The following is a 21191-nucleotide window of genomic DNA, read 5'->3' on the forward strand; positions in this document are numbered from 1 at the left end:
GAAAAGAAGTGATTCTGAGAAAAGGAGGCAGCCCATCAGTATTCCTGAAACAAAAACTTTTTTTTTTTTAACCCGAACAAAATGAAAATTGCATTGGCACCAGCCATTCAAAATGATTGGGGGGGGGGGGGTGCCAAACACACTTAAATTACTTTTCCCTGGGAAGTGATTGAGCTTGCCCAATATACATAGGGAGACTAATGAAGCTCCACACACCTGTGAAGAACCGTCTTCAGCTGCCTTCATCTGTTGGCTTTAATCTGAAGTCTGACCATGTGGCACCAGCTGATCTTCTGAGACCACAGAGCCTTGCACAGTTTAAACTTCAGACTGAAGCCAGCAGAGCAGATGCAGGTAAGGAGTACCAGTCTCTTACAGCATAGGGGTGGCTAGCCTAGAAATTTCCAGTGCGCAGAAAGTCTCGAGGCAAGAGCCCTGGTATAACCCTGTTAGACAAAAATATCTATACGGATGTTTCAATCTTTAGACTGAATTGAATATTAGCTTCCATTCAGGAGATTTTTACAATTTATTTATGGTTATTTGTAATGATGATTTTTCTTTCCCCAGTGTGAATATCTGTGAACTGGGATTAGACCAGAACCAACAGTTCTATTAGAAAAGATTGAATTGTTGTATAGAGCTTGTGCTGTAGGAGATGCCTGTCTTTAAATAACCCAATCTAGCTCTGGCAATACGATTTTAAGCTGAATAAAGAAAAAAAACAAAATTTTTCTTAGCCAGTTCATCCAAGTCTGAGTCTGATAGTATAATTCTAGGAAGGAATATTTACCCTATAGCCCCCACTATAAGAATTTGGGGGGGTATATGTTGACAAAAAGTTATCTACGTCATCTCAAATTAACCATGCGCAAAAGGGGTTTCTTTTGTTGCGGAAACTGAGATCAATTCGATCATATTTTGAAAAAAAACCAACTTTTCCACTGCTTGTTCAGTTATTAGTATTGGGTCTTGTAAAATCTTTGGAGAAACATGGTACAATGTCTGATGGATAGTCGCATGAATCTTAAACTGCACTCTTTGTTGTATGGGTAACCAGTGCAATTTTTTTCAACACAGGAGTTATATGTGTAGTCCTTGAAACCCCTGTGATTAATCTTGCAGCAGAGCTGATCAGCATCCGCAAAGCCCTCGGCTTCCCTTTTGCAACTCCCAGGTAGAGCGAATTACAGTAATCCACTCTACTCAGGATCAATGCTTGAACCATGCAATGAAAATCAAAAGCTATAGAGCATTTGAAGTTGCATATGACCCACCCTGATTGTTTTCTGATTTTCCATTGTTAGGCAACTATCTAAACACACTCCTAAAATAGTCATCTCCATTTTTTTACTGGTAATTTCTCCCCCCATAAAAATCACACTCTCCAGCTCAAAATTGTCTCTTTGCCCTTTCATCACTATTACCTCTGTTTTATTAACATTCAATTTCAAATTGTGTTCATCCATCCCGCTCCTGATCATTTATTTATTTATTTAGATTTATATCCCGTTCTCCCAGTAGCTCAGAACGGTCTACAAGTAAACATACACAGTAGAAGTAATTAGGCAAATAAGATGTACAATAGGTTTAGGTGCTTGGACATACAAGTTTGTGCAGTATTTATCAGGGTACAAACAATTTTTCAGAGTACAGACAATTTATCAGAGTACAGACTAAGAGAGGACTATACTGAAATTTAGGAGAAGTTAAATAGGGGAGAGAAGAGAGAGGTGGGGTTTAAGGGGGGGTGTAGACTGAGAGAGATCTTTAGTTGAAGAGGAGGGTCTTTACCATTTTACGGAATGTCAATAAAGAGTTCTGTTGCCTGAGTTGGGGGGGGAGTTTATTCCAGAGATGTGGGATGAAGTGGCTGTAGGATCGTTTGCGGGCAGTTTCTGAGAGGAGGGACCTTCCAGGGGGAATGCATAGGCGTATTTCCGATTTTGAGCGGAGGGTGCGAGTGGGGGTGTATGCAAAGATACATTTCCATGTATCTTTGCAAACATAGTTCGGTGCTAAGGATGTCCTCTATCGGAAAGAAGAACAGAATTTTGTTACTAAAATTTGGTATATGGCCATGAAAAGAATGGAAAAGAACTTCAAATATATGATAAGATGCCCATATCCCATCGGATTACCTTCAAATTACTTTTCCTTACCTTTAAAGTAAAAACAGTACACACGCCTGCTTTCACCGATACAAATACAGAGCACTTCGATCATCGCATCAAAGTCTCCGTGCAATTCCTTCTATTTGTCAGTTATTCTGTGATACGACCCGTAAAGCGATTTTCTCTGTGGCAGCTCCTACATTGTAGAACTCACTCCCATCGGACATCAGACAAGAAACTATTATGGCTATATTTAAAGTAAACCTTAAAGCCTTTCTCAAGTTTCAAGTTTATTAAAAATTAATTGTACACACAATGTCAAGTACTTCAATGCATAAAACAATTTAAAAATAGGAGACAAAAAACCCCCCAATTTTATACAAATAAACATGCAGTATATACGTACAAATAATTACTGATACAAAAGGAGAGAGGAATGAACTACAATCTTTAAAGAAAATAAAAATGCCTTTGGGGTTTAGACCCATAAGAACATAAGACTTGCCTCTGTTGGGTCAGACTGGCGGTCCATCGTGCCCGGCAGTCCGCTCACGCGGCGGCCCCTCAGGTCCAGGACCTGATAGTGCTCCTACCCTAAAACTCACGTACACTTTTCGATTTTGTCCTGTAGAGTAACCTTCTATCTATACCCTGCAATCCCCTTCGCTTCCAGGAAGTCATCCAGTCCCTTTTTAAAACCCAGTATTGTACTCGGAGCCTAATCTCAGTTATAAAACATGCCCTTTTGTTTTTTTCCCCTCCCCCATCAAATTGTTTTTATATTTCTAGGAAACAATGTAACCCTGCCTGTCTTCTTCTTGTACCTTTTGTAGTATCATATTATTGAATGAGAGTACCCAAGAAAGGGACTTGGGGGTAATGGTGGACATGACAACGAAGCCGACGGCACAGTGCACAGTGGCCGCTAAGAGAGAGAATAGAATGCTAGGTATAATCAAGAAGATATTACAACCAGAACGTAAGAAGTTATCCTGCCGTTGTATCGGGCGATGGTGCGTCCGCATCTGGAGTACTGCATCCAATATTGGTCGCCGTACCTTAAGAAGGATATGGCGTTACTCAAGAGGGTTCAGAGGAGAGCGACACGTCTGATAAAAGGGATGGAAAACCTTTCATACATTGAGAGATTGGAGACTCTGGGTCTCTTTTCCCTGGAGAAGCGGAGACTTAGAGGGGACATGATAGAGACTTACAAGATCTTGAAGGGCATGGAGAAAGTGGAGAGGGACAGATTCTTCAAACTTTCAAAAAATAAAAGAACAAGAGGGCATTCGGAAAAGTTGAAAGGGGACAGATTCAAAACAAATGCTAGGAAGTTCTTCTTTACCCAACGTGTGGTGGACACCTGGAATGCGCTTCCAGAGGACGTAATAGGGCAGAGTACGATACTAGGGTTTAAGAAAGGATTGGACAATTTCCTGCTGGAAAAGGGGATAGAGGGGTATAGATAGAGGATTACTGCACAGGTCCTGGACCTGTTGGGCCGCCGTGTGAGCGGACTGCTGGGCACGATGGACCTCAGGTCTGACCCAGCGGAGGCATTGCTTATGTTCTTAATGGTATATGTCTGACCACCTTGTTTTAAAATATTTTTAACTTTGTATTATGTAAACCACTTAGGATATATCAAGCCTTAATAAATGAGAAACTTGAAACTTAATTTTGTATACATTCCTGGTAAAGAGGAAAATGCAAGGGACACAGGAGACAGAAAAGAAGGGAAGGTAGGGGACGGGCATATACATGAAATAAAGGGCTCCTTTTACGAAGCCGCATTAGCGGTTTTAACACGCGTAATAGCTGGTGTTAGTTCTAGCCGCGTAGCGCAGGTTTAGCGTGCTCTAAAAAGCTGCGTGCGCTAAAACCGTTAACGCGGCTTCGTGAAAGGAGCCCAAAATGTATAAATTAAAATATGCGATTACACATCAGACATTGTATCCTGCATCCCCAAAGATCTTGCAAGAATTCTTTGAGATCTATAAACCGAGAAGAGAGCTTAGAGGTGTAAATGGGATGAAATTAAGTTTGGAGGGCAGAATGTCGACTACGCATGCTAGGATCGGACCATCAATGATGTCTGAGGCTGTCGTGGAACTACGGAATGCCTGGCCTGGTATCCTGCGGTTTTGTCTGGGGAGGATGAATTTTAAGAAAATGCTGAAAACTCAATTATTTGCCAATGACTTCTTATGCCAAGGTATATTTCGGTTGATAATCGCCTTTTAGAAAAAGAATTTTGACAGCAATGTATGATTTGAAGCGTGCTTGTATTTCTGAATTGATTGAATTTGCGCTCTATCCTTGTTTATAACAGGGACGATTAATGATGTTTAGACATATCTATGTTATATGTGATAATCCTAGCCACTCAAGCCGCAAGGCTGGACAACCAGATCTCCAACCTTCTGATGACCACCCCAGACTATAGGACGTTCAGAAAAGAAATAAAAACCACACTTTTCAAGAAATTCCTGAAGCAGCAATAACATCACGACCTCTTTGTAACTCTAAAACTGACATCTGATCTACCCATCACTGCACTAATAATAACACTATGACCACCTATTAATTCTTTTACAAACCACCTCACCCTCAACAACCCGTTAAATGTTTAAAAGATCTACAACTTACCTCTCTAGCTAATCATTGTAACTCTGTTTTTTTATTTAAATTAACCTTTTGTAATCCGCCTTGAACTGCAAGGTAATGGCGGAATAGAAATCCCTAATGTAATGTAATGTAATAATCGTAGGGAAACAAGATTTTATGTATGTGATATGGAAACTGCAGAGTTGTATGCGGTATATAAATTTTTAAATAGTTACATACGTGTTAGGAGGACTGCCCAAAATCTTCAGCCTGGAACTGGGTAACTAAGCATTTCTGGATTACATAGCAGGCCTTTTGGGTAAGATGTACATTTTAGTGCAGGGGTGTCCAACCTTTTGGCTTCCCTAGGCCGCATTGGCCGAAAATTTTTTTTTTTTCTGGGGCCGCACAAACACTGCAGCAAGACAGAGGAGGGAGCCGGCAGCAGAGGAAAACACTGCATCGCCCCCGACCGGGGCCGCACAAAATACTTCAAGGGGGCCGCATGCGGCCCTTGGGCCACAGGTTGGACACCCCTGCTTTAGTGTATAAGTAAAAATAAGTAATGCAGGCTTATGCCACCCTAAACATAGTCTTGTGTTGTGAATATGTTTGTGTCAATTTTGATCTGTTGTGTAAAGTAGGCCGAGCACAGGACCTCTCCCTGTATTCTATGTTGTAAGCTCATAGCGTTGCCTGCGCTCTGTGCTCTGGCCCTTCAGCTGCTCTTCAAATGTGGCTATGGTAACCTGCTTGGCAACCAGCAAACATTAGGAGCAGATATGTGCAATGGGAGTGAGTGCCCGCGGACCAGAGACGGGGGACAGCTGGTAAGTCATCTTTAGGCAAGTATTCCTGCTGGGAGTTCCCAAGAGATTTTCTAATAATTCCAAAAAAGAAAATCCTGTGATTTCTTTACAAGATATGATGCCAGACAACCATGACATAGAGTTTGGAGGAAAAGAGACTAGTTAATCATTTCTGTGTACTCTTGTCAGACAAGGTTGCGGAACAGTTGGCATGAAAGAACGTTTGAGAAAAAGGACGGGGGGGGGGAATTAATTCACAGTGACAAAAATAACCAATACCTATGGTTTAACCTTAGGAAAAGCATGGGGGGTGGGGAGGGGGGAGAATACTTTTAAGTTCATTATGTAGATTCAGCTGATGTTGCAGAAAACAGTGACATCTTTTCTAAGGTGGGGGGGAGTGAAGAAATGGTACATTGATAAAATAAGCATTAAAAAAATAGAGATACATGTTTTCTATGTGATAGGAAGTTATCATTGTAATAGTTTGAAATAGAAACCATGATATAAATACCTTGTAAAAATCCAGATGGTTTCCGTCCTGTGATGTACGTAGGTAGCAGTGCTGTTCAGAAACACAAAAGACAACAGCCCCTGCTCCAGGGAGCTTACAATCAACTCAAGACACGCAACTGCTTTCTTTTCTTGTTCTCTGGTACTGAACCATCAAGAAAAGAAGAACAGTCTTAAATGGCAAAATAGAAATAGCTCAACAACCAGAGAATAAGATACAAGAAACCCCCCCCCCCCTTATAGGAAGCTGCCTTAGGCTTTTTTATCGCCAACCATGACGGTATGAGCTCCGAGGCTCATGGGAATTCTATGAGCATCGGAGCTAAAACCACTGCGGCCAGTGATAAAAATAGACTAATGTGGCTTCAGAAAGGGGGGGGGGGAGAGGGATAAGAATATAACATACCTAGAGTACAGAATGAATGATGATAAAATGATTTATTTATTTGGATTTAATGACTTCCTTTGTGAAGAAATGCACTAAAGGTGGCGTCCAGCAAGATCAATCTGGACATAGACAATAGAAGCAAAAAAAAATATTCAAATAACAGTACACATTGTGGTGTGGAGGGGCATAATCAAAAGAAACGTCTAAGTCCGATTCAGACGTATGAAGTTAGACGCCCAAAGTCGGTTCATAGACAAAATCGCGCGAGACAACGGTGCGCCGACAACTGAGTGCAAGGTTGACGGCGCGCCGAAGAAAAGCACTATTTTAAAGGGTTCCGACGGGGGGTGTTGGTGGGGAACCCCCCTATTTTACTTAACAGACATCGCGCTGGCGTTGTGGGGGGTTTGGGGGGTTGTAACCCCCCTCATTATACTTGAAACCGAACTTTTTGCCTGTTTTTTAGGGAAAAAGTTCAGTTTTAAGTATAACGTGGGGGGTTACAACCCCCCAAACCCCCCACAACGCCAGCGCAATGTCTGTTAAGTAAAGTGGGGGGGGTTCCCCCCCACACCCCCCGTCGGAGCCCTTTAAAATAGTGCTTTTCTTCGGCGCGCCGTCAACCTTGCGCTCAGTTGTCGGCGCGCCGTTGTCTCGCGCAGTTTAGTCCCATCACCCCCAAAGTCGGCAGTGGTAAAGGGCTCCTTTTACGAAGGCGCGTTAGGCCCTTAACGCACGGAATAGCGTGCGCTAAAATGCCACGTGCGCAAGCCGCTACCGCCTCCTCTTGAGCAGGCGGTAGTTATCCGGTGCATGCGCTAAAAACCCTAGCGCACCTTTGTAAAAGGAGCCCAAAATGTCCATTCTTGAAAAAAAAATACATCTATCTATTTTATCTATCTATATTTTGAAAATAGTCTATCTGGACGTCCAAGCTATAGATCGCCCAGACCGCCAGTACGCCTATCTTTATACCACATTTTTAACCCAAAATTTGTCTTGAGTCCCAAACGCCTAGAACAAGACCATTTGGACGTGGGAGGGACCAGCATTGTGATGGATTGGCCACCCAGACATGGCAACAGAGCAGTGGGGCACCTTACAGGGCACTGCTGTGAACTTCACAAAAAAAGGTGCCACATAAACATCTCACCAGTTCCCTTATAGGATATGGTGAGACCCCCAAACCCACTCTACCCCCCCCTCTACAACCCCAATATCCCTGCAGATGGCACCTATATGGCAGTACAGTAGGGTGTAGGGGGTTATGGTGGGCTCATATTTTCCACCATGAGTGTAGTGGTTAGAGTGGCTTATGGACCTGGGTCCTCCTCTCTCTGGTTCACTAGCCCACCCCCCAGGCTACTTAAAGGACACCTGCATGCTGCTCTATTAGGCTTTCCTATAGCAGGTGCTGATGTTCTGGAGACAGATATGTACATTTTTATTCCGATATTTGTGGCAGTGTGAGGGGGGGGGGGTCAGTGATCACTGGGGGAGTGTGTGAAGGTCTTTACGTTGTCTCTGTAGTGGTTATCGGGTCACTTTGAACAGCTTTTTTGGCACTTTTATACCTGCTTTTACATCGTCTAACTCACAACGTATGAGTTTGGTCCAGGAAACATTGGATTATCCCTGCAGGAAGACTTGGAGGATGTCTTGGAGGGTTAAGTAAACTTGCCAGAGTCACAAGGAGCTGTGGTGGGAACTGAAGCCAGTTCACCAGGTTCTCGGGCTGCTGCACTCACCACCAGACCACTACCCTCAGGGTGCAACTTCTCAGGAGATGAATCCTTCGCTGGGACCACTGTGCCCCGACGAGAAATACTGCAGTGTGAGGACGGAGCTGAACCAACCCCCTTGCGACAGGCTGCAGCCTCCACACTATTGGGCTTTAACTGGTTGTCCCCTACTGCCTTGTCATTCATGGAGCAGGACATCGCCTATTCCTCAAAGGTAAAAAAGTGCTTTTATGGTTCAGGATTTCAGCCTATATACGTACAATTAGCTACAGTTACTATTTCTTGCAACAACACGGTAGTTAAGGCCTGGTATTCAGCCAACAATGATCAGCGTTTTACTGATTGCTGACAGCATTAAACCTGAAAATTCAATGCCCGCCCACGTCCAGGCAGTGACATAATAAGGGGAGAGGGGGCAGACCACCTGTGTCATCTTGGTGTGGGCACCAGCATCTCTTTGCCTCCCCCCATGCTACACTCACGCCCTCCCTTCTCTGCCCCTGTACCTCTAAATCTTCACCAGCGCGAGCCACTACTCTGGCCTGCTGCTTGTGCTGACCTGCTCCCTCTGATATCACTTCCTGGTCGCGGGGCCAGGAAGTGATGTCCGAGGGAATGCCAACGCTGGTGTGAAAAGCAAGCCAGAGAAGCTGCTCACACTGGCGGAGATTTAAAGAGATGCAGGGTGTGAGTGTGGTGTGGGAGGTGTGGAAGGAGCCACTTGGCACTGGCATTGAATTTCAGGATTTCCAGAGCTGGCCGATGTGTAGCCATTGAAATGCAATATTCAGCACTTAAACCAGCTTTGGATTATTGCAGGGGTAGGCAATTCCGGTCCTCGAGAGCCAGAGCCAGGTCAGGTTTTCAGGATCTCCACAATGAATATGTATGAGATGGATTTGCATGCACTGCCTCCTTGAGATGCAAATCTATTTCATGCATAATTATTGTGGATATCCTGAAAACCTGACCTGGCTCCGGCTCTCGAGGACTGGAATGGCCTGGGTTATTGCATAAGGAGAGCACTGACTTTTATGCAACTCTATCTATGTGGCTAATCTGGCTGATAAATGTTGATATTCAGCATCTGAACAGACCATGTGCCGATTCTGCTCCCTGAATTCCCCCCTCCCCCATTTTCAGTTCAGCATTAACGGGTTATTTTCAGCAGCATTGACTGGTTAGCACAGGTGTCAAAGTCGGTCCTCGAGGGCCGCAATCCAGTCGGGTTTTCAGGATTTCCCCAATGAATATGCATGAGATCTATTTGCATTCAATGAAAGCAGTGCATGCAAATAGATCTCATGCATATTCATTGGGGAAATCCTGAAAACCCGACTGGATTGCGGCCCTCGAGGAGGGACTTTGACACCCCTGCGGGTCTAGCTTGTTCCACATTGTCGCTACCATTTTCACTGGGAGGCTGTTCCGCACCTTTACCATCCTTTCTGTAAAAGATTACCGCTGAGCCTACCCTCTTTCAACCTCATTGCTTGACCTTTCATTCCAGAACTTTCTTTCATTTAGGAGACTCGCGTCCTGTTCATTTATATCATGGGGGCGACAAAAATGATAAAAGGGATGGGACAACTTCCCTATGAGGAAAGGCTAAAGTGGCTAGGTCTCTTCAGCAAGGAGAAGAGTCGTCTCGAGGGGGGAGGGGGGATAGATAGAAGTCTATAAAATAATGGAAAGGATGGATCTTTAAACATACTTATTCATTCACTTATTATTTCAAAAATGGACTATTGTAATGCATTATTATTTAACATCTCTCAAAAAGAGAAAAGACGTCTCCAAATAGTCCAAAACTCAGCAATTAAATTAATACATAATTGTAAAAAATTTGACCACGTTACACCACTTTTTATTAAATCTCATTGGCTCCCTATCTCTCATCGTTTTACTTTTAAAGTACTACTTTTAGTTTTTAAAACTTTGACCACAAACGAACCTCAATTTATTAACAGGCTACTTATTCCTTACTGTACCCCTCGCACTTTAAGATCAACCAATCAAAATCTTTTAACAGTTCCTTCACTAAAAATAATTGGAACTCGTCGTACTGATATATTTTCTGTCATAGCCCCGCAACTATGGAATAATTTGCCCCTGTATCTTAGAACTGAAAAGGATCTAAAGCAGTTTAAAAATAGCTTAAAAAGTTTTCTTTTTAAGGATGCATATAATGTATGAAAACAATTTCCCTAATCTTTTTTAATTCCATCTTTTTCCTTACTTCTTTTCCCTACCTCATGTTCTTTTACCTCTCACCTTTTATTTTATTTTACATATGTAATTTTACCCTTCTTTCCTTATGTGTCTGTTAGTCTGTATAATTTTAACTTAATTTTAACCCAATTTTTATTTTTATTTCTATTTTTTTTTCTTTTTTTAACATTGTATTAAAGTTGAACTAACCTTGTATTTGTATTATTTTTCTTGTTTCTGTAAATCGCTTAGTAAATTTAAATAAGCGATTCAACAAATTTTGAATAAACTTGAAACTTGAAACTTGAAACTTGATCTGAAATTGTTTGTTCACAGAATTTTGATTATCGACGCATGGACGACCTGTCTTTTAGATCGTCCACGTGTTTGACTTAGGCGGGTTTTTAGACATATTTAGCTTTCTATTATGAGCCCCATATTAATTTTCTCAGGCATTTTGCTCATAGTACAATAGTTCGGGTTAAAAAAAAAAAAAAGTGAGAGCTTATTTTTATCCCATACCTTATGTTTTATCCTTTTTCCCATACCTCAGATTTTTATTGTAATTAACCCAATTATCTTTTTCCTCATGTTCTTGCAGATTGTAGAGTTTGTATTTGTCAATGGTCTGTGTTTGTTCCCATCCTCCTTTTTTTTTTTTTTTTTTTTAAGAAAAAAAGATATCGTAAACCGCTTAGATTTTAACCCTGGTTTTATATTTGTGGCACATCAAAGAGCTTGAACTATAATGGGCAAACAACCAGGGAAAGATGAGCTTGATTTGTTGCCACAGGATTGGGGCTTAAGTACTAGCTAAGGTTTTTAGGGTTCTCCCCAAAGATGGCGCCTTGTTTCCAACTGCTTCTTGCCTTTTAATCCTGAGGGCACTTGACACGGAACACTTTTTACTCAGTGACAACCAACATATAAAGACATCCTTCAGCGCCATCGCTCTGACAAAATGCTTTACTTTATTCAAGGTGCTCCTGGGCTGGCCACTGCCCTTATCTCTCAGATGTTGCCTGTGCAAGATTCACGGGCTCTGCTCCTCGAACAACAAACACCCCAGTTCTGGCAAGGAGGGAGCCAGACGGGTTTTACTATCTTGCTACAATAAAAGAAGAGACAGAGGTAAGTTGATGAAATTGATGTTTATCGTTTTTTTTATTTTTTTTGACTGTGCCTGTAGTTTATAAACCTAGTTTATAATTAGAGAGCTTTGAAAACCACAGGAACCATGGAAAAGATGTCTAGTGATTAATCACTTTTGAAAGATGTGTCTGATTAGTTTAGTCATCAAAACCCTGTTACTATATGTCAAGTTGCTGCTGGAATCTGAGGGTCCTGTTTTCACCGAGCTGCGCCATATGGAGGACCTGGGTTTGATTGTGGAGTCAGCTCTTCCAGTCCCTGTGGCCAGGTCGAGTCAGAGGGGGGGGGAGGTTGCCGGGGCCAGGAGGGCTTGGGCTCCCTCCTGGCCAGGTCGAGTCGGAGTGGGGGTCGCCGGGGCAAGAGGGCTTGGGCTCCCTCTTGCCCCGATATTATGTGTATGTGTGGGGGGTGAAGCATCGCGGCAGGAGAGATGCCTCATCTCCCCTACCGCGATGCCATCACTCCTCTACCCGAACTGCCGCGACCCGTGGTAGGGGAGATGAGGCATCTCTCCTGCTGCAATGCTTGCGGTGGAGGGGTAGGCAGGTTGCTGGGGCCGCTGAGCTGATTGCAGCAGCCACGATCAGCTCAGCGGCCCCTTTTTTGGCACTTAGACCTGGTTTGACTTCGTCTAAGTCAAAAAGGTCTACGTGCCGACTAGGCAACCTGCCTACGGTTTTGGTTATACCTGTTGTACGCCTAGGTGTAGGTCGGCCCACCTCCCGCCCACCCTTTCCCCTCTAAACACGCCTCTTTTCTCTCTGTGCGTTTAGAGGCAGGGGAAAGGCCTAAGCTGGTTTTAGATACGTCTAAAAACCAGCTTTGGTTATGGGTACTTGGACGATCAGGCTTTTTGATCATCCAAGTAGCCATTAAGGACACTTTTTAGACTTTTTTTTATTTTATTATGAACCCCATAACATATAACATATTTATTAGGACCCCTGAGGAAAATGTGTTGATCAAAACATGGACCGTGTTGGGTCCTACATTCTGTACCAAGTGGTCTATTTTTATGCAACAAATTATTTATTGGTTTTAATAAACTTTGCCTGCATCTTGTACATTCATCTGCAGCTCCTTTATTTATTTTTAAAATTTCTATACCATTTAAACCTAATTTTACATGCATAATGCTATAAAACAAATAAGATCAGACAGACATGAACAAATAATCCTCAGAAAATCAACTATAAAAGGAAAGGCTTATACAAAGAATCACAGGAAAATTCTTCAACCAGCAGCAGTCAGAAAGAATCATTATCTAGAAAAAGGCATTTACAAATAACTGCATTTTCTAAAACTGCCCTTTTCACACCATTTTCGTAATTGGCTGACAAGTGAGTTCCACACTTCCACACTTGTTTAACCCCTGCACAACAGACGGTCATTTTACTGGTGTCAACATATTTTGGATTAACATTTGTTTTCAATAAGGCTGAGTTTTCGGAGCGCAGGAAATCTATCTATTTGGTAAATAATTGGTCATCTTGCTCTTGAATGATTCAGGTATAATACCATAAAGCAGGGGTGTCAAAGTCCCTTCTCGAGGGCCGCAATCCAGTCAGGTTTTCAGGATTTCCCCAATGAATATGCATGAGATCTATTTGCTTGCACTGCTTTCATTGTATGCAAATAGATCTCATGCATCTTCATTAGGGAAATCCTGAAAACCCGACTGGATTGCAGCCTCCGAGGAGGAACTTTGACATCTCTGCCATACAGGAACTGATGACAAATCATTACTGCTTTATACTGAATTCTGAAAACGACGGGCAGCCAATGTAATTGTTGACGATAAGGTAAAATATGATCGCATTTCGATATTCCCATTATCAATCTTGCTGCTGCATTTTGGGCCTCTCCATTTTGATAATACCTTTCTTTTTTGTTTTTTAATCTACTGGCCCTAGGAGGAAAGAGGAGTTTTTCTAGTGGAGTTTCAAAGACCACACCCCAGGATAGAAAAATACCAAACTGGCTTGCAGAGAACCGCAAGCGATGACATCGTCCAGTATTCTGATGCCATGAGACACTGCATCGTACCTGGTGACAAGGTTTTGGCCCCCTGGGAGCCCCAGTTAACGAGATATGGCCCAGGAACAGTGGTGCTGGGTATTGAAATGAGAGATCCTCTGCGAGGTAGGCAGATGATCAACGTGCATTAGAGAGTTGCACAGGGACAGAAATCCCACCCATCCCCGCCAGGATCCTCTCCATCCCCACCCGTCCCCGTCAGGATCCTCTCCATCCCCACCCATCCCCACCAGGATCCTCTCCGTCCCCACCCGTCCCCGCCAGGATCCTCTCCGTCCCCACCCGTCCCCGCCAGGATCCTCTCCATCCCCACCCGTCCCCTGTCAGGATCCTCTCCATCCCCACCCGTCCCCGCCAGGATCCTCTCCATCCCCACCTGTCCCTGTCAGGATCCTCTCCATCCCCACCCATCCCCGCAAGGAATTACCTCCATCCCCGTCCCCATAAAAATCAGCAATTACTTCTGACAGGATCATCCATTCCACAATTTCTTTTGTGTTTGCGCTGCTGTTTTCCTTGTGGAATCTCTTTGGTGGAACCCTTTTTGTTTTCTGTTCAGGTAATTCACTTATAAACCCCCCTCTTTTACTAAGGCTGAAGTGTCCATTATATTATATGGACGAACCCTGCTTCCAAAGCCTTCCATCCCCGTGGGAGTCCCATGAGTTAGGGGGGAATCCCGCGGGACCCCCGTGAGACCCGCGGGATTTCTGCGATCCCCGTTTCCGTGCAGACCTCTAACGTGCATGGCACTATGAGTTCTGCTGTTTCATATTTCATGTTTATTAAAATTTGATGCAAACGCTTATAACATAGTTTCAAAGTGAATTACTGTTGTACTAGAAGCACCTATCACTGTTTAAAATGAACTATTTATTTCTTTAATTCATTTTCTGTCCCGTTGTCCCCAAAGAGCTCCGAATGGGTAAACAAACATTGTGTCCAGTTAACAGGTTATGATTTACACTGGATTTGCCCTAATTTCAGTACAAGTTTACGATGCAAGTTTTTATCCTAACTAGACACATACTAGGGGGCCTAATACCAATGCAGTATAATCTCGTTATAATGGACTCACTTATAACGGAATATTGTCTACAGCGGACAAGGTCCGTTGGTTCCGGCCATGTGTCTTTAAAAAACATGCAGAAAAGCACCGCATATAGTGGACTCGCATATAACGGAATTTCGCATATAACAGACAAACAATTTGGTCCCCAGAGCTGCTTTTAGCTGTAGTTTTGTTTGGCTATAACGTACTTGCAGGCTCCACCTACAAGGCGCGTGGCATGCCGGTGATATAGTATCAAAATGCAGCCCAGAAGAAAATGACAGAGTATTTTTCTTTCCAGTCCAGTATGACATAATGCTTTAGAACAGTGGTCTCAAACTTGTGGCCCATCAGGTACTATTTTGCGGCCCGCGGTCTGTACTAGTGCTATCCGCTCTTTGCAGCATCTTCCGGCTTCCCCTCTGGCCTCCCGCTCTTACTTTCAGCTAATTACCGCAGCCTGCAGAGAGGATCACCGGTGCTGTAGTGATCCTTGCAGGCTGCCGTCATCCTCAGCAGCACGTTCCCTCTGCCGCGATATTGCCCCTAATGTCAGAGGAGGGGCAGGACCGCAGCAGAGGGAACGTGCTGCGGAGGCCAATGGCAGCCTGCAAGGAATGCTACAGCACTGGCGATCCTATCTGCAGGCTGCGGTAATTAGCTGAAATTAAGACCGGAAGGCCAGGGGGGAAGTTAGAGGATGCTGCAAAGAAGGGGGGAACATGCTGGCCTTCGAGGGGAGGGGGAGATTTATAGATTATAAAGAGTTTTACCTATGCAAAATTGTAATTTCTTTAATAAGATATTAACTATTTTTTCTGCGGCCCTCCAAGTATCTACAAATCCAAAATGTGGCCCTGCAAAAGGTTTGAGTTTGAGACCACTGCTTTAGAACATCTTTTAGTGTTCTGGTTTTGCAATCATTTTGTGCCATACCAGTGTTTTGCTGAGTTTTGTTACTGATTATGCTGTTATGCTTGTGCAGTGACTGTTGTACATTGATTGAACGTTGTTTCAAGTTGACCTAAATAAAGTTTTTAAAATAATGCAACTCTGGATATAACGGACCGTTTTGCCAGGTCCCTTGAAGTCCGTTATAACGAGATTATACTGTTATACAGTTTACCAGTTACAATTTACCCTAATGCAAGGTTTCCAGTACAAGTTTTACCCTAATTGACACAAAGACAGTTTACAGGTTGGATTTGCCACAGTTACAGTACAAGATTTTACAATACAAGTTTTACTTACGTGACACATACTAGGTTCTGGTACCAGTTTACATTTCTTTGTAACCATCGGTCGGGGGCAGGGGGGTTAGGCGAAGAGGTATCTTTTTATTGCTTTCTTAAAGTTGAGGAGTCCTTCAAGGGATCTAATCTATGGGGGCAGTCGATTCCAGTGGCTCAGTATAAAGTGGGATCAGGCAGAGTACGGTACAGGGATTCAAACAGGGATTGGACGGATTCCTGAGTGATAAAGGGATCGTGGGATACTGAGAGAGGTATCCAGGTAAAAAGTATAGAAACCCAACCAGGTCGTGCATGTGCAAGACCGGAGGGTTAGAATTTCGATGGGAAGATAGGACTTAAATGGGAAACCAAGGTGGCAAGGGGGCCCCTTCTGGTGATTCAGACAGGTCGTGACCTGTTTGGGCCGCCGCGGGAGCGGACTGCTGGGCAGGATGGATCTATGGTCTGACCCGGCGGAGGCACTGCTTATGTGCTTATGTTCTTATGACCCTTGTTTGGTGGTTTGCAGTTGAAGGGCACGACCAAGGGGCATTTTGAGGTGTATTGTATTCTGGGAGCAGAGGGACCGGTTCGGCACGTACGGAAGAAGCTTAGCCATCTTATAGCTTGGCACCATGTGACTTAAAGGCATAAACTGCAGGGATATTAAAAAACTTCTCCCAGAAGATTTTCTGAACCTCCCTAGCCTGACGTTTTTCCATCTATAACTTCATATTATCTTTGTCACCCCCCAGAAACAACCAGAAAACAGCTCTCAATCTCAGGGGGGCAATTTTGCACATGTTCTGGATGCATTAATCACTAAACCACCTTTCCTTATGTCAGCAGAAAGTCACTCCATTCCCATTCCATTAAAGAACATAAGAATAGCCTTACTGGGTCAGACCAATGGTCCATCAAGCCCAGTAGCCCGTTCTCACGGTGGCCAATCCAGGTCACTAGTACCTGGCCAAAACCCAAAGAGTAGCAACATTCCAGCATCTCAAAGAATAGCAAGATTCTGTAACCCCAATGAGAGCAACATTCCATAGCTGTGATGTCATAATACCTCATTCCACAGTGCCTCAGAGCCAACCTCATCAGTGATGTCGCAATGGCTTGGTTGTCCTATACTTGACTCACGTAAGAACAAAAGAATAGACTTATGGGTCAGACCAATGGTCCATCAAGCCCAGTAGCCCGTTCTCACGGTGGCCAATCCAGATCACTAGTACTTGGCCAAAACCCAAGGAGTAGCAACATTCCATAGCTGTAATGTCATAATACCTCATTCCACAGTGCCTCAGAGCCAACCTCATCAGTGATGTCACAATGGCTTGGTTGTCCTATACTTGACTCACGTAAGAACAAAAGAATAGACTTATGGGTCAGACCAATGGTCCATCAAGCCCAGTAGCCCGTTCTCACAGTGGCCAATCCAGATCACTAGTACTTGGCCAAAACCCAAGGAGTAGCAATATTCCATGCTACCGATTCAGGGCAAGCAGTGGCTTCCCCCATGTTTTTCTCAATAACAGACTATCGTCTTTTCTTCCTGGAAATTGTCCAAACCCTTCTTAAAACCAGCTATGCTATCCGCTCTTACTACATCCTCTGGCAACGCGTTCCAGAGCTCAACTATTCTCTGAGTGAAAAAAAAAATGTCCTCCTATTGGTTTTAAAAGTATTTCCCTGTAACTTCATCGAGTGTCCCCTAGTCTTTGTAATTTTTGACAGAGTGAAAAATTGATCCACTTGTACCCGTTCTACTCCACTCAGGGTTTTGTAGACTTCAATCATATTTCCCCTCATCTGTCTCTTTTCCAAGCTGAAGAGCTTGGGCAACTGGTCCTCGAGGGCCGGAATCCAGTCGGGATTTCAGGATTTCCCCAATGAATATGCATTGAAAGCAATGTAAGCAAATAGATCTCATGCATATTCATTGGGGAAATCCTGAAAACCTGACAAATGAAAGTTGGATTTTAAAAAAAAATATCAAAACATAAGAAGACCAGATTTCAAAACAGCAAAAGAGACATACAGAGTGGAAAGATGAACCATGGCATTTCCAAAGTCAACTTGTCTTATTGTTCCTCTGAAGGAGTCTGGGACTGGTTTTCCTGAGTTTTAAACTAAGTTTTCTCTTTAATAAAATGCTGAATTATGTTTAGCTGCAGACCTAACTTATCTCATGTTCTAGCCTGCCTGCACTGGGTGTTTTAGCTTGGGCATTATAGCTTTTTATGGCCATCTCAGCATACATGATATTGTATTCCGCCCTCCTGGACATGTAACAGAAAGACTGCAGGGCTTAGATAAGTGACCTGCTAGTGTGAGCTTAGGACCAATGATTGTTAAGAAAAGCAACACGTGAAAATTTTTTTCGAGAATTCAGTTGTATAGCCAGAAGAATGTATAAATATCTCTGTAACTTCCTGATTTCGGGACTTCTGAAGCCAGCTTGGGGCTCAGGGGTCCGCATATGCTGAATCTGTGCTTTCTTCAAGTTTCTAAGTTTTGTGGCTGCCCAAAGTGACCTTTCACCTCCATCTCGCTTAAAACGATTAAAGCTTTCCTACACGAAAAACACATTGATCTTCTCTTTGTTCTGTGGCCCCAGCACCCTGAAATGCACATGATCCTTATCGGGAAACCTGTTTTGAGAATTTGCATTGAGGTGAACATGCACGAGCTTCTGTTATTTGTTTGTTTAATTGTCTTTTTCTTTTTCGCAGTCATTGAAGATGAAGAAATAACAGTCAGTTTTTGGAATGGCAAGAGAATCAAAGTTCCCCCTGGTGTGGCTGTCTGGATTCCATCGGCTGTCTGGAAAAGGATTGTGGAACGGCTCCATCTGCCTATCAGTTCCCGACCAAAGCTGAAAGAATACCCTCACACTACCACCACGTATATTTTTAATGAGCAAGTGCCCACTCTCCCTTTTTCCATGCGTCACGTTGATGGTTTATGCAAATACAGGTGGCCATGTTGCTTTGTATCCCCTTATTATGGCCAGCTCAACCCTTACTTTGGTCCCCAGAGGGCCTGCTGCCTCTCAACAGATATAGGAGGAGACACCTGCTGTTATCAACCCAAGTGTCAACACTGGTGGCCGGTGGCTTCCACAACCACAAAAGATGTAAAAGACACAAAGGAACTTGAGCTGGATGATAAGCCTGCTCGACTCAGCCTGGAACCTAAAAGGGAAGCTGACAAAGAAGCTACCACAGCTGGTTCCTCACATTCCTCTTCCTCCTCATCGGAAGACTGTGAAAGTGACAAGGAAACCTGTTTAAGTAAAAGCACCATGGTGGATAGCGCGGTGAATACAGACTCTAGCTTATGGGAGATGCCCAGGATAAACTCTAGTGAGCAAGTGAAGCCTGACTGGAAGTACTGGAAGAGGTCCTGCCCCGAGCCGAACCACAAAAAACCTGGTAGCAAAATCATATTTTTCTCTCTGTGTAAATACTATAAATATGTATTGTAGGTTACTGGATTATTAAACTTTTTGATCACAATCTCAGGTTAACTGAACCTCTGACCCGCCCCCTCCCCCTCCTTCTTGCACTGGTGTGTCCCACTTCCTCTGATGTAACTTCCTGTTTCCGAGAGGGCAGAAAGCAGTTGCAGGAAGGCTCCTGGGGCTGGTGGAGGAAGTCTGATAGCAGCATAGGCATTGCCTGTAGCACAAGCAAGCCTTTAAAAGGACTGGAGAGAAAGGAGGGAAGGAAGAAAGAGAGCACTATTCCATCCAACGAGGGGAGGGAGGAGGAGAGGTGGAAGCTGGAAGTATAGCACCAAACAAATAGGGTATTTTGCTAAGGTGCGTTAGCCAATTGAGCAAGTGCTAAATACTAAAGTGTCCATTATAGTCTATGGACATGCTAGCATTTAGCATGTAGATACAGTAATCAAGAATATACCCTACTGAAAAAAGTGCACAATATTTGTGACATTGCCCCCTTGAAGCTATGAAATAATAAAAATAGAACAAAATGAGGATATGTTTTCCTAGGCTTCCGTAGCTGGCGTCATGACTGTTGCAATTGTTTTGATCTCACCGTTTCTGGGTAGGTAGAACTGACGTGTTGGTCGTCACGCTGTGGCTTTCATCAGGGTGTGCTGTAAGGTCTGCAGTTTATCTTTATAGATAGTGGGTCCTCACGTGTGATTGGCTGGGGCTTGAGGCAGGAAAGTCCATTGGTGACAAATTTGAATTTGGGTGGGAAAGTCCAGCCTCTTTCCCGCCAGAATTTAAAGTTGTGACCAACGGACTTTCCCGCCACATTTCAATCATTTCTACCTGCCCAGACGTGGCAAAACCTAGACAACTGCAAAAATCAAAATTCAGATTTGTGTAAACATGGAACACTAAACAAAGTTTGGCCTGCACACCCCTATTCTTAACCAGGCGGACCTGGAAAAGACTTGAATCTCTTTACTTGCCTAGATTGGCCACGGTTGCAAACAGGATACTGGACTTGATGGACCTTTGCTTGGCTCCAGTAAGGCATGGGCAAAATCATACATGGTTTACTGTATCTTTAACATGTTTATCATTTGGTATTCACCCCTTATGTCCATGGTTATGATTTCTAGGGATTTAGGGGTCCTTTTACTAAGGCACACAAACCAATTTAGTGCATGCTAAAAATTAGCGCAGACTAAATGCGAAGTTGCCCATGGAATTTAATGCATATAACATTTTATTTAAATATACTGTATTTTTTATTAAATAACACAAATCTTAACACTATATTATACATTAAACATAAATGAATCCACATTGCACTTTCAGTTCCTAAAATCTGTATTATCCCACAATGCAATGGAAGAAAACCTGGAGCTTGTACTCGATCCATTCCCAAGCCTTTTCTGATGAAAATAAAGCTGTTCCACATCATAGTCTATGCGTATTATCTCATTTCTCCAGCATCCTCCAATGTTCCAACCAGCATAGATTTGATTCTTAGACAAAGCCGTAATAATGCCTTCTCACTCCAGTTCAGACTGTGTCCAGCCAGCCCGACGTAGCACTATGTTTCGCTATTACAGCGTCTTCAGGAGCTGAAACTGTGGCAGATTTTTGCTTCATTTTATTATAGATTAGCAACTGCCACAGTTTCAGCTCCTGAAGACGCTGTAATAGCGAAACGTAGTGCTACGTCAGGCTGGCTGGACACAGTCTGAACTGGAATGAGAAGGCATTATTACGGCTTTGTCTAAGAATCAAATCTATGCTGGTTGGAACATTGGAGGATGCTGGAGAAATGAGATAATACGCATAGACTATGATGTGGAACAGCTTTATTTTCATCAGAAAAGGCTT

General features: G+C 43.4%; 1 protein-coding gene across 5 annotated transcripts in view; it reads left to right on the forward strand.

Moving 5' to 3' along the window:
- The first annotated feature begins 335 nt into the window (after positions 1-335).
- Positions 336-21191, forward strand: part of C19H11orf16 (chromosome 19 C11orf16 homolog) — a 36006-nt gene continuing 15150 nt past the window's right edge. The window contains exons 1-5 of one of the 5 annotated variants that reach the window (XM_033928403.1): positions 336-354; positions 8076-8390; positions 11368-11518; positions 13453-13681; positions 18595-19296. In XM_033928403.1, coding sequence (XP_033784294.1) covers positions 8221-8390; positions 11368-11518; positions 13453-13681; positions 18595-19296 — 1252 coding nt within the window. In that variant the 5' untranslated portion in view covers positions 336-354; positions 8076-8220. Of the gene's footprint in view, positions 355-5499; positions 5555-7913; positions 8391-11367; positions 11519-13452; positions 13682-18594; positions 19297-21191 lie in introns of those variants that run through there. The other 4 variants (XM_033928400.1, XM_033928402.1, XM_033928399.1 and 1 more) reach the window with 4 other exon arrangements.

The sequence above is a fragment of the Geotrypetes seraphini genome, chromosome 19, assembly GCF_902459505.1.
Source record: "Geotrypetes seraphini chromosome 19, aGeoSer1.1, whole genome shotgun sequence".
Classification (NCBI taxonomy): Eukaryota; Metazoa; Chordata; class Amphibia; order Gymnophiona; family Dermophiidae; genus Geotrypetes; species Geotrypetes seraphini.